Source organism: Charadrius vociferus, unplaced genomic scaffold (assembly GCF_000708025.1).
Source record: "Charadrius vociferus isolate BGI_N301 unplaced genomic scaffold, ASM70802v2 scaffold7, whole genome shotgun sequence".
NCBI classification, from domain to species: Eukaryota; Metazoa; Chordata; class Aves; order Charadriiformes; family Charadriidae; genus Charadrius; species Charadrius vociferus.
The window spans coordinates 7562781-7576811 of NW_009649308.1; the positions used below are offsets into that span (position 1 = coordinate 7562781).

General features: G+C 37.3%; 1 protein-coding gene across 1 annotated transcript in view; it reads left to right on the forward strand.

Annotated features, from left to right (window-relative positions):
- Positions 1-2236: 2236 nt before the first annotated feature.
- LOC104290211 (phosphatidylinositol-binding clathrin assembly protein-like) overlaps positions 2237-14031 on the forward strand; it is a 20733-nt gene continuing 8938 nt past the window's right edge. Inside the window, 10 exon segments of the mRNA XM_009889286.1 lie at positions 2237-2373; positions 5147-5222; positions 6055-6157; positions 6345-6438; positions 6542-6653; positions 7728-7834; positions 8448-8489; positions 12832-12917; positions 13988-14029; position 14031. The exon segment at position 14031 is cut by the window's right edge and continues 51 nt beyond it. Coding sequence (XP_009887588.1) covers positions 2254-2373; positions 5147-5222; positions 6055-6157; positions 6345-6438; positions 6542-6653; positions 7728-7834; positions 8448-8489; positions 12832-12917; positions 13988-14029; position 14031 — 783 coding nt within the window. The 5' untranslated portion in view covers positions 2237-2253.

The following is a 14031-nucleotide window of genomic DNA, read 5'->3' on the forward strand; positions in this document are numbered from 1 at the left end:
GCTGCGTGGTCTTTGACCTCAGCAGATCAATGGAATTTCTTTAACTGCTTCCTAGTAGCAATGTTATAGGTATTGCTCTGTAGAGGGTTTGTGGGGCTTTTGTTGGTTGTTTTTTTTGTTTGGTTGCATTTTATAAATGGAGAATAGCACTTGTAAAAGCTCTGTAACATTTCTGTGCTGGTTACAGACACTTTAGTAACATGAAAAACACTGAGCAAGATCTGACAGCAGTGTCTTTATAATGCATACTTATAAACTGATTTGATTTAGAAAGACTTATTTGCCTTAGTGTGTTTTGAGAGAATTACTTAGAAATGTCATAACAAAGTTCTCATTCAGTGGAAGAGGCTGTTGAATTAAAATGCCAGCTTTCCCTATGTATAAATTCTGGAATTGGGACTTGCTTCATTATTTGGGGCTGTAATTGTCTATGGACAGTTTGGACTTCCAGAAATTTTAAAGTACTACTGAATTTGACGCAGCATCTGACAATGATACAGCCATGAATGGCGAGCAGCATCTATCAAATCACTTGTTTTTGAGATTCTTCACACTTGTAAATACTGAAATATTTTAATACTACTTAACAGTAAGATATTTTTTTTATGTATAGCTTGCTTAAAACTTCAAAGCTCTTCTTTTTGTGTAGTTATTTCAGTGGTTTTGTGTCTTACTATAAGGATGAAAGTTTACATCCCAACTTGCTTGTTTCATATGTATTTGGAAACATTTGACATCAGAATGAAATTAGTAACTTATTAGAACTTGCATTTTATAGCTTTCTACTTTGACAAGATACTGTCTAAAACTCTTTACTTTGTTAAAATTACCCTGGTTATTAAATTATTCTAAACAGTGATGCTTAATCAAAGGACCTTATGTTCTTAATAAACAATCTTTAATTAAGATACATCTGTAATATATTCTGTGCAGTAGAACAGATATAATAAGTGCGCTATTTCTATGAAGTATTTTGCCCTAAACTATCGATGTGTGATCTCTTAGGTTCATGCTTTAATTGCTTATGATAATTCAGTCTGTCCTCTACGTACTGCTCGTAAGGCAAATGAGTTGGCTGTTTCAGTGGTGCCGACACCTCAGTGTTCGGTTGTTGCCCAACTTCCCGAGCACATACCCTTCTTCAAGGACTTGCACAGACAAACCGCATAAACAGTGATGCTGCTCTGCAGCCGAGAGGCTGCTCGAAGACTTGGCTTAAGTAAGAGGCCACAAAGGAAGCTTTTCAAACTAGATGTTTGTTTGTTTTACTGGCCTTGCCCAGTCCTTGAGGTGTGCTTTGATCAAACCTCAGCCAAATTTAGCTCAGAGAGAATAAATGTCTCATGTGCATGTCTTGCACCTCAGCCAAATTTAGCTCAGAATAAATGTCTCATGTGCATGTCTTGAGGGCGTTAGAATAGTCCTGGGCTCAGTTCTTTGCTCTCTTCTCAGCAAGTGCTTTCCCTGGCATTCTCAGGCAGGCTTTTTCCCCGTGTATCTGTTGGAGCCTGTTCTGGTTTTGGACTAACACTCAAGCAGAGACTTGAAGCTCTCTGTCTCCTACCTCCAAAGTTAATATTCTCCTATTGAGTCTATAATCAGTCTTAGACGCAAAGCACTTTTTTTAATGCAAAAGCCTGAGACCTGCCATGATCTACCACAAAATAGTCAGTGGGTTGGTGATTAGGTTATTTTAGCTAAGTGGGAAGATATGTAGATGCAAATTCTTGCTCTTAATTCTTACAGAAAAGAGGCTTATTGCAGGTCTGTACCATCTCATTTGCTGTAGTGGGTGTCAGTACTCAGGCTTAGGTTAGAGTTGCAGGGTACTTGCTGCATGTTGACCTCGTGAGGTTTAGATGTCTCAACTTTTCATTGCTTCTCTGATTTTAACTTTTGGTTAAATCAAGTGGCTTCAGGCATTGAGCATCTGGAAGGTCTACACTGGCATTCAGACAATAATTTGGGCATAGAGTTTCTATCGGAGCAGGCTATTTATTGGTGAGATACTGGGACTCCATAAAATTATTGAAATGCCTTTGAAGTTCATGCTGGAGTCTTTGAGTAAAATGCAGTGAATTTGAGCAAGGAATGTAAAATAGCTCAATTATTTCTTAAACAAAGAACTGAGGTTAATGTTTCCAGTATGAAAATGCGAAATAACATGATGATCCTCTTTGAGCATATAACTCATTGTAATGCTTTGATTTTTTTTTTTTCTTTAATTTAGATCTAATACAGTGCACAAATGAAATGAATGTGAATATTCCACAGTTGGCAGACACGCTCTTTGAGAGAACGGCAAACAGTAGCTGGGTTGTAGTGTTCAAAGCTCTAATTACAACACACCACCTCATGATGTATGGAAATGAGGTAAGACATGGTTAGTTCTGTTAAAGCTTCCTTGACAGTATTTTAAAAAAATTGTCTCAATCTGTGAAGTGTTGGATATGTACTTCAGTTTTTCAAAGGTCTTGTTTTTTCTGCTGCTGATGGCTTTATAGTACTTCTCCAGAGAAGAGAATATTCCTTCGTTATTTCAATACCAAAATACATCAGTGTTTGCAGTTTACCTGCAGGCATCTGGGTTGGGCTGTGAGGGAATGAGTGACCTTTCTAGAATAAAGACTTGAAAAATTCTGATGAGCCTTATTTCATTAGGCTAGTGCTTATCAGTAAGAGCACAGCAAAAGTGCCTTGTTAGCACTCCATAAATGTGCAGCCAACCTATTAACAGATAAGAATACTTTCTAAAGGAAGGAGGAATACGGTGACTAGAATATTTGATCTTGCAAATTATCTAATGGGCTAAATCTTCATATGTTGATGCCGTTAACATTCCTCCGAAACAGGTTTCTATTGCATTTATTTAACTTAAATTATTTCATCCCTATTTATGAAAAGCTTCCCGGACAGTAACATGGCATTAGAAATGTAGCCTCTCTTACACAGTCCTTCCGTTAAAAACTAAACTTTGTTGTGATCAGGTGACAGTCTAGTCCTGAACTTGTGTGTAGTCATTCTCCTAATAAATGACTGTTCACTACTGGTAATATTGAAATGATGATTCTTAAAGATCCTGCTTCCAGACGTTAAACTGCTTTGAAAACTTAGTGTTGCCTCCTCTCTTTTCAGAGCTCTGTGAACATAATTGAAATGACCTGTAAAACATAGTATGCGCTTTGTTAACACTTTCCCAAGTTATTTATGTGCTTAAATTGTAGTTTCAACAGGTAATAGGCTGAAATTAGAGGATAATGCAAAGTAAACACAAAGTAAAATTCACTGCTTATTCCGAGCGTAAAGCTAAACTGAATGCTGTAAATCAATTTGTATATTTTATTCTCTCTTCTTCCAATACGGTTCATATCTGGACCCTGAACCTTGAAAGAAAAAAAAAAAAGCAGACAACTGAACCATAGAAAAAAGTCAGATCTTAGAGTTGTGGGCTGCCAGTCAGTATCTGTGCAGTGTTTTGTAGTGGCAGAAGAGTTGAATTTTTACGTCTGCACCAAAACTGCTCCTCAGCTTTGAATGGGTGTATTCAAAACACTAGTTCCTTTATACCTGCTGAGATAATTAGAACGCTAGTTCTGTGGTTTCAAGTGGAATATGATTGTACTCCTCACTCTTCTGATATGTTGAGGCCTTTTTCTTAACAGGTTTAAAAAACTATCAGATGTTGGATTTCTATTTTGAGTACAAGTAAATATAGCAGGAGGTGAAAATGTTGTCTGAGCACTCACTGTCTTCTAGTTTCTTGTTCAACATGACTACCTGTTTCTTGTGATGAAGTTTTGGGTGAAATGGGTTAAAACTACTCCCACCCATGCATTGTGCGGCGCAAGACCCCTGGCATCTGGAGTGTGAGAGTTAGCCTTGGCCCTTGTAAAATGAGATTCAGAACAGCAGCTAATTTTGAAATGTGTATAGATACCTTTTGAATATCACTATTCTGTTCTTGATCATGTTCCAAATGCTTTTCTTCTTCTGTATCTCTTAGAATAAAGTACTAAGATTTACGAAGACCAGATAAACTGTCTGAAAAACAGAAGTTGTTAAAACAGTGCCAGAACTGTTGGTAGGCGAGCGGTGTGATGTAGACATGTGTGAACTGCGTAGCTATAGGCTGAGAACGCATACGGAGTTACTGATGACGTGGTATGTGAGAAGTTAGGGAATGATTTGCGCCCTTTGGAAGGTGAAAGTACTGCTTTCGGTTTAAATAGTACTTGTAAGAAGAATTTTCTTGTTGCTGTGCTAAGCCCTTATTACAATTACCAAAGAGCAGGTGCTGTACTGAGCCTGACTGGAAACAATGCTAGTTTTGCAGAGTGCAACAGTGCAAACCTGGCAGACGGGTGGATTTCCACCATGAAGGGTGAAGGAAGGCCCTGTGTGCTGTGGCAGCGGGGGGATTCAGATCAAAGGTGTAACAAGTCACTTAAGCTGTACTCGTCTTTTAAGGACTAAAACACATACAAAGAAGCAAGAAAGTATGAAATCGCAGTCGTAGGACATCTGTGTGGAAGAGTGGCAGAGGAACTTTTAAAACCACCTTGCTACCTGGATGTGTTTGTCTCTTACTCTTGCATTATTTATGGAGCCAGCTATTATTTGTCAAAACTTAAATGTCGCTCAGTCGGATCACTGCATTATAATATATATATTTTATAACCCCAGCGCTGCTGCTCACCACAGTTCCAGAAGCATCATTGTTAACTAATTACTTTTCAACTTCGTAAATAAGCCTGTCTCCCATTTCTACGGCAGCAGTAGAACTATGCAAACCTCTGGAGCTTGGATAATGCGAGTGGTGCTTCTGTTTTGTGTTTTCCAGCTTGTCTGTTCTAAACTACAACGTTAATCTAAGCAGCTGCATCTAGGATTACTAGCCTTTTATTCATGGACAGTGATGTCGTTTTATTTAGTTTAAATCTATGTTTTTGCCAAATAGTTTTTGATTTCAGAGGCTCTGCTAATCAGTACTTTCAAGTTTTCTGTTAAACTTTTCCCTTTTAACTAATTTCTGTTGTTGATAGAGGTTACTAGAAACAGTCACAAGGTAAGTGCAGTTTTCTTGTCATATGCTTAAATGTTTTGACTATCACAACAATTAAATTCTCAACTTTTTCTTCACCAACAGCGCTTTATCCAGTATCTTGCATCCCGAAACACTTTGTTCAATTTAAATAACTACCTGGACAAAAGTGCCATGCAGGGTAAGGATCTTTCACTGAAGGAAATAACTCTACTGCTTTTTTTGCTCTGTGATAGTGCCTGCGTTGGTGCACTCTAGGAGACAAATGACATTGAAATGAAAGGGTATTATAATTTATATTGCATGAGGCACCAAAGAGTGTCCAACCAAGAATATAGACGCAAGCAAAGTGAAATTCTGAGTTACCTAGCTGAGTGCTAAAAATTTGTCTGTAATGTAGGTATCGTGCATACACAGCTGTACATTTTAAAAAGTGAAATCTTAATGCTGACTAGAATAAACCTGATGAATATTAGCACAATGATCTATTTTTGTCACTTTATTTTAGTGCCTTGGGAGTAAATGTTTACTGTTAAGGTGCATGGAATGGTAACTAGGATGTGCTGTATAAATAGTGAGAACTCCCTCAAATCTTTGAGAAGTCTTTTAAGTACTCGCCAATGGTAAAAGACATTTTTGGGTCTTTATGTGGTTTTTGAGGCATTGCGGATAAGTTACCAAGATCTTCAGCATTTTACTAGGAATATATTTTTAGTCTAATTTCAAGAGCATCTTAATAAAAGCTGCTTGGCTCTTGCCTAATATTTTAATGAGTTTAGGCGTTTATTCTCATAATTGCAGTGAATGCTTTCCGAATCTTAGAGTTGGGAAGAAACAGTAACGTTGCATCTCAAGGTTAAAAAGAGTGAATCTCAAGACTCTGGAAAGTGCCTATGAAGGGCTTTTTATGCAAGTGGATGTAAAATGGGCTAGCAGGAGAATAGTTCTTGAAGAGGACTTAAAAGAAACCGTACCCCTTCAAAACGTCTAACTTATAAATGCTTAACTTCTAGGCTATGATATGTCTACCTTCATTAGGCGATATAGCAGATACTTGAATGAAAAAGCACTTTCATATAGACTTGTAGCAGTTGACTTCACCAAAATGAAAAGAGGGTAAGACTGTTACTGCTTCTTTTGTTTGGACTTTTGGGGGGGTGGGGCTAGGGAAATACTAGTTGTTGTTGAGCTTATCATAGATTGGTGTTCCTTTTGGCCCTTTGAAGCAATATAGTATTGTTGAAACAGCATAATATGCTGAGGTCTCTGGTTAACTTATAAACATGTGTCTTCTACGCTGTAGGATAGATGGAGTGATGAGAACCATGAATGCTGAAAAGCTTCTGAAAACCCTTCCAATCATACAGAACCAGCTTGATGCACTCCTTGATTTTGATGTAGGTACTTCAAGCTTGGTGTTGGGTAACACTCTCATTTTTGAAGTGAGAGTTTCATTATTTTATTAAATACTAATTTACTTTCTCATTGCTTTCTACACAGGCAAATCCAAATGAACTAACAAATGGTGTTATAAATGCTGCCTTTATGCTCCTCTTTAAAGATTCCATTAGACTTTTTGCAGCATACAATGAGGGGATTATTAATCTTTTAGGTATGTGAGAATTTTTTCTAGCTTTTGAACTTTTGTGAAAGATGCTGAGAACACTAAGGAATTTAGACAATTTCTGACTGCAATTTCCTAATAAATTCTCTGCTCTGTTACCATTAAATTAAACTTGTCTTGCTTTTGGTGGCAACTAGCATAAGCTTAAACATACTTTTCTACCTCGAAGAGTACATCTTGAACCAGAAGTTGAGATCAGGATGACTGGTGACACTAAAACAAAGATACCATAAATGCGCAGTGGATAGACTTTGCAATTGGACTGTAAAAGTATTAGTGAGTTACCTGGTATTTTGAGTATTTAGTGTAGTCGCAGTATGACTGACTTGTGGTTTCCCGTACTTTCTTTATAGCTTGACTGTTCAACTTTACCTGGTGCCTGAATGTACATGGGCCTAGTAGATGACATGTAGGGGTTTTTGTTCAAGAGTCATAACCTTTTGGCAAAGTTTTATAATGACTATTCAAGCAAATTTCTGAATGAAAACATCTGATCGATATGGTTCTGTTAATCCACTAGTTTCTATTCAGTGAAATATCTTTAAGTACATAGGGAAAAACCATAAGTGAAGGGTGTGGTTGAGATGCCTTGTGGTAGGTCACTTCAGCCCATGTACCCCTTCAGTCACCATTCTGATGTCTTTTGGATATTGAGCCCATTTACAGACATCAAAAAGTATTGATACTGGGCCTAAAATCTAAATATATACCAAGAATATTTTCAAGTGATAAAGTAATTTGCCTTATTGCCAGCTAATAAGCTGACTTCTTGAAAATATTCCTCTAAGTACCTAATCTAACAATTGCAGTGATTCACATCCATGTTTAATAAAGCTTTGCATTATATTCTAATGTACTGAAATAGAAAAATCGGTGTTTTTCTATTAACTTATTTATTACAAAAAGTGTCAGGTATTCATGTAAACTTTGAAATCTGAATACCTTTGAGTTACTCCTGTCTGTTCTCTCCCTGAAGGTTGTCTTGACTTAACTTTTATAGTGCTGTGTCAGCTTTTTGCTGGGGAGGCTGTTATCTTACAAGAGTTTTATTTGCATCCTCAGAAAGATACTTTGATATGAAGAAGAACCAGTGCAAAGAAGGCTTGGATATTTACAAAAAATTTCTAGCCAGAATGACCAAATTGTCAGAATTCCTCAAAGTAGCAGAGGTAAATAAATCTACATCTATGGAAAGGGTATCATTTAGCTGCCTGTACTGGTACAGTAGTCTATGTGCATAATAACAACCTCACAAGCAGATTAATGTTTGCTTAACTTCGCTATATGAGGAATTATTCTACAGATTACGTATTTTGAAAATTGTATACGCTCATTAACATGAAGTGACATTCTTGGGTATCCCTTTTATTAGCCATACAACATAGTAAACTTTATGAAGTGGTGTTATCAATTTCATGAGTGGTCCAAAATGTATTAACTGAATGTTACAGTCTATTTGCAGTGCTCTCTTTTACTGTAACTGCTAAAAATGGAGAATTAGTTCCAGTAAGCAATTTGGGTGTTTCTAATGCTTCCAGTAAGCTTTCCTGCATTTAAAAAGTTAGGCTGGAAGAAAAGTTGAGTTTGCTTTGAGATGCAATTTAATGCACTTTTGATTTCTAAGATGTTTCTAGTGAAACTGGTACCAGTTCAGAAAGTTACGAGTATCCTTTCTTAATATGTTAGCTTTTATGTAACAGTCAGACATCACTGTTTATTTTCCTTGCCACTGCATGTAGTAATGTATATTTATTATTTTTCTTCCTTTTTTTGTAAACCCAGCAAGTTGGAATTGATCAGGGTGACATTCCGGATCTTACTCAGGTCAGTGTACATATATTGATTAGTACCATTATTTCATTCTTCACATTTTTAAAGGTTGGTGTGTATCATGCTAATCATTCATCTCAAGAATGTATTCTCTTCTGTTTACATATGGGAAATGTGTATGGTGAATTTCTCCTGCATTACATGTACTCAGTACTTGTGCTTTGCAGCTCTTAATAAGATTTTTTTTGATTGCTTAAAGCAATAAAACTCACAGATAATATTTTTCGAGAACTTCTGTTTTTTTATCACGGAGGATTCACTGGCATGTAAGCCACAAGCATCTTGCCATGCCTTGAGGAATATCTTCCATTTCACTGTAACTTAATGTCTTCCAACACACTTAAAGATTACAGTTAGCTAGTTCAGTCAAGAATTTTTTCTTTCCCCTGAGGTCTGAATAGATTTGATGTTTCTATATCAGCACTTAACGCTGGCTTTGATATTACTCAGTAGTATGAAGGACGTGTGCAATACAGGTGGTGTGCTCGAAAATTTAGTCCAAAAGGTGGAATGCAAGGGAACACCTTCTAGTGAAGATAAATTGAGAGGCAGAAAGGAGGTGAGAAAGATGGCTTGACCTGGTTTGACAGGAATTTTACAGTTGTTATTTGCAAGTTCCTTCAGTTCATAGGGACGTTGTATTTCTAACCTAGGACCAGCCCAAAAGGACAGAGGTATTTGGTATTGGTAGCACAGAGTGACCTGATGGGTAGGATAAATAGCTACCTGTCAGGAGATGCAGGCGATTAACCGTAGTGCCTTAGAGGCCTAAAGTACTCAAGCTGTTTAAGTGGAGTCAGTGTGAAACAGTTAAAATCTAATGTGTAAACTTTGGACAGTCACATTTAATCTTATACTACTATCATGAAATTAAATTTAATGGGTAAATCATGTAAAAATGTATCTACTGTGAAGATTTGCCTAAACTTCATCAGTGTCTTTTTAATATGGAAATCAAATGTAAACCACAAGCTTCCATTGTCAGTGTTGTTTGTTACTGCCTCCAGTATGACTTCCATCTGAAATCGTGCATGTTTCAAGGTACAGATCTCTAATCCTTGCCCCTGGCAGTTAGTATTAACAGCTTTAAGAACTTCCAGGCCTTTGTAGTAGGAGAGAAGTATTAGTGTAACCAGCAGAGGAGGAGCAGGTGATGAGTGAAAATAGTAGTTTGATGTTTTCATGGTGTTTGATCTTAGCATCTTACTCTGTCTTTTGATTAATACTGCAGTACTCAGCTGGTCTGTATTATGCTAATCAAATTATACTCAAGTCTGAAGTTACACTTCACTGGGTTTGTGTGCACTTGTCCAGTTAATTGGGTCATTATAAGGCTCTTCAAAGCAGGGTTGTTTTTAACTTACTGAGAACAGGGAATTTAACTTCTTTTTACTGCTTTTTAGATGTGAAACTTTCAGTGAGCAAAACCTCAAAAAAAATCTACTGTTCTCACAATATTTTTTTTTCTAATAGCTCAGCTATTTTGTTGTAAGTGCACTTAGATGTTAATGGCATCTCTCTGAACTGTGCTGGTAGACATCAGCATCCTGTGTATTTTATCAATTTCAGTGCCACTGTTAATCACTTTGCTTCCATAGTAAATTTCATGGTGTTTAATAAGAGTTGAATAATTGTACATCCATTTAGTTCCACGTTAAAAGAATTTCCTAATACAAGGCCTTCACAAAAATTTAATTTTCAGTGTGCTTATGTTTCTGAAATAAGTTCTGACAGGACTGTGTCTTTTGTTTCTATTCTGGTCTACCATATTTTTTTTCTAAATACTTTGTTTACACTTCTGGTATGTATTCAGTTCTGGGATATGCATATTTCAGAGTTTACTTAAGCTGTCCCTGACAACAATGGTTTTATCTCTTTAAAAATTATTACTGCTGCTGTATGACTGTTTTTCTTCCTTGATTCTGGTGTTCGCACTACTGCCACTTCTGTCAGTTCCTGCAAAGAAAATATTTTCCTTTGTAGGTGCCCTGTTCCACAGTGCTGTTGCTTACTTTCTGTTTATAGCTGATACTGTATTTCATGAATGCAACTGGGTCATTTTCCTCTCCATGGATGTTAGTCTGTCAGATGTCTCTGGGTGGGGGAGGGAGGCTGAGTCATAAAATACAGCTTTTTTTTTTTTTTGAGTTGTCATGTCAGTATTAGTCCAGGCATCTTTTCTGACATAAAACTATTGAGCTCTGTTCACTCCAGATCTCTGATGTTTTGTTGGATGTCTGCAGCAATGAGAAAGTTCAGAGAAGTTACTGGTTTGTTGGGTTTAGGTTTTATGGTTGAGGGGGTTGTTTAGAAGGTTTTAGAAAGAGTAAGTATAGAATATGCTTTTCTATCCAGATAAGTTTTAGAGTGGCCTTGGGGGAAAAAAAAAATACTTGGAAAAACTTTCTAGAATTAGGGTATAGCCTCCTGCTATTAAGAGCATGTAACTAGCTGTGTCAGGCAATGCCTTTTGCCAACTGCTGTTCCTCCTGAAATGTGAAAGTATGGATTTTTTTGGTTTGGGCTTTTTTTTTTTCCTTTTTTGTCCCTGATGCCTTTCCCAAAGGGTATTTCAAATTGTTCCTCCTTGGGGTTTAGCTGGCTAGTTTGAATGCTGAATTTATTCATGACTAGTTGTTGAGGTGACTACACTGTCTTACCTTACCTAGCTCTATTTATAGCAGGAAATACCAACTCAGGCCTTAACTTTAAGACAAGCGGTTTTATAGGATGATTCTAATTGCTTTTCCTTTTGTCTCCTGTAACTTGAATTGGCCTTCATTGAATGTGGGAAGCTAGAATTGTGCTCAGTATTTCAGAGGGGAACTTGCCAAAGCCTTGTGTGATTAATTTTTCCTCTTTCTAGGAAATACTTTGGTCTAGCTTTTGGTACAGAAGGGAAAGCAAGCTTGTTTTTCTTCTAAAGAACGCCTATCATATCTGTTCTACCCACTGCAAGTTGGCAAGTGGTAAGAGAGGCTTAAAGTCTCTGAAACCTTGCCAGATGATGAGGACAGAGCTGGCAAGTAGATTAAAACTTTAGAGGTCTATTCCCCTCATCTGAACCTGCAGTAGGATTTATTTCACTTGTTTTATGGAGTATGGACTATGTAGTTAAAAGCCATGAGAGCAATGGGGCTAGAATATCAAGGCAGTGAACTCTTCCAAAAGTGCCAGTCTAATTATTTCGATTGATGGAGGCTGTTTTTGTAGGGTGATTGAAGAAATCTTACCTCCTACTAGGACTGTGTAATCAAAATGAGTTCAAATTTATTCTGAGCTTTGAAGCTGTTTCCTTTGGTGTAGAAGAAATAATTCTGTAGTGGATGCAAGTATATGGCAGAAAGAAGGCAGCTTATGATCGGCACTTTTTCTTGTTTTCTGTAGGAACCAAAGCAGCTCCGGTGTGCCTTAGTCTGTATGCTTTAAACTTGCTCTTTTCTGTTACCTGTCAGCTAACATCTTTGCCTTGGCTACTGAATAATGTCATGGCTGTGCTCTCAAAAGTCTCAGTAAGCTTGCGAGTGTTGGTCGCCTAAAACTTATTTAGGTGTCTCAAATCTTAGCTGAGGTGTCTAGTGCCAGACTTCCCGCTGGGTTTAGTGGTGAGAAGCTTGTTTTTTGGAATCTTCTTCATTGCTTTAAAAACAGCTTAATGTTTAAAGTGTTTAAAAACTTCTCGTGGGTAATGCTTTTCCAAGGGAGGGAAGGAACCACCAAAAAACAACTTTATTTGAAGTGATGTTGCTAGTTTCTAACGGCTTTGGAGTAGTTGAGTAATAGAGTTGTTTTATTGTGTAGTCATGTGTTGAAGATCTACTTGGTCTGCAATAGTATTGTTGGGATGAGGTTGAATTTGATTGCCTTTTTCTCAAACCTAATGTCCTGCTGTAGTCAAGTGTTTCTAATGCAAGCCTTTGACTAAGCATTTGAAGGGAAAGTGATTGGCTTTTTGTTGTTACGGGGAAAGGGGATCAAAATGCAAAGGCCTTATTTTGGTACTTCTGCGAATTTAAGAGAGTACTGCTTAATCAGCTGTGATTATTGGATTAATCTTGACATAGTAAATACTATTGCCAAAAGCAAGAATGCAGCTCGCGTACACAGAAGCAGCCCTACTCTGGGGGAATCCATACTTCAAGTCACTGTGGTGACACTCCTTTTAAAGAACTGCAACTGAGTAGATAGAGTCTAGGTCTGCAGGGTGGCAGCAAAGTCCAAAGGCACAATTGATGTGTGAGGTTTTGTTTGTTTTTAGTGGATGAGGAAACTAATCTGTGTACTAAACAATGATGTGCTGTCTAGAAACAGTGTTTTATAAATACTTTAACTTTAGGCACCCAGCAGCTTGCTTGAAGCACTGGAACAGCATTTGGCTTCTGTGGAGGGAAAGAAAACAAAAGAAGTCTCTGCTGCCAGCAGGTGAGCACCCAATGAGTTATAACGATGCCTATACTTGGGATTTGTTATCTTCATACTATGAATTTTCAGGATTCAGTCACTTGGTGTTCTCCTTGAATTTTATTCATTTCCAGGTACATCTTCCTAGAAGTATAAATGAAGTATCTAGTGAGTAGTAGTCTGATAACTTAGGTTTGAAATCTGTTTGTCTGTGTCTCTGACAAGCTGCTTATTATGCTCTAATAAACCACTGAGCTGAGACCTTGTACATCATTCTTTTTAGCTTTTACTTGTTTGAAATCGTTTGGCTTCTAAGACTTCTAACGTATTTGAGTTTCGAGGCTTTTTAACCAACATAGGACAGTATTTAGCTTTATTGTCAATTATCTACCTCTCAGACCATGAATTTATCTTCATGTGCTTATAGAAGTTCTTCAGTTCCTTCTCAGAACAGCCAAATTAGCTTAGATTCTTTGTGCTGACAGGAATTGCGTTATTCTTTCTGTCAAGTGTGGTATCAATATGTATGAACAGTACTTCTGACTGAAGAGTAAGAGATCTTTTGGCATAGGCATTCTCCCACAGAAACTTGGTAAATACTGAAAAATGTAATCAGTGTAAGCTACATTCCCGAGTTGTTGTCTTGCTCCTCAGATTTGTTTTTTGCAAGTATCGGAGGATTCACTACCACAGTATTCTGCTAAAAAATATACTATATAGGGAGTGACTTCTGTGCTTTGTTTACTGTTGTATGTATAATATGTACAAACAATCTTTCTGTGCCTCTGCCACTTGAATGGAATAGAATTCCAGTCTAGACTATATGACCTTAAAGAAAAAGACAGCTGCTATGTTCTGCACTCTTCAGTTCCTGCCTGCTACAACTTGAGAGAGTAATCCTGTGCTGCTTTTTCACCAAACTCCCTCATTATTGGGGTGTCTGCTTTTCTGTACTAGAGAATAAGGGAAGAAAAGACTGGAGTGGAAGGGGGAATGACACACAACTAGACAAGGCACTTGATGATTAAACTAGAAGTGATGTATACCTGACTGTTTTTCTTAATAAAACTTTAATTATTACTGTTTTCTAGAGCTAGTGCCCTATCCAGTGCTGTTTCCACGCTTGCCAATACAG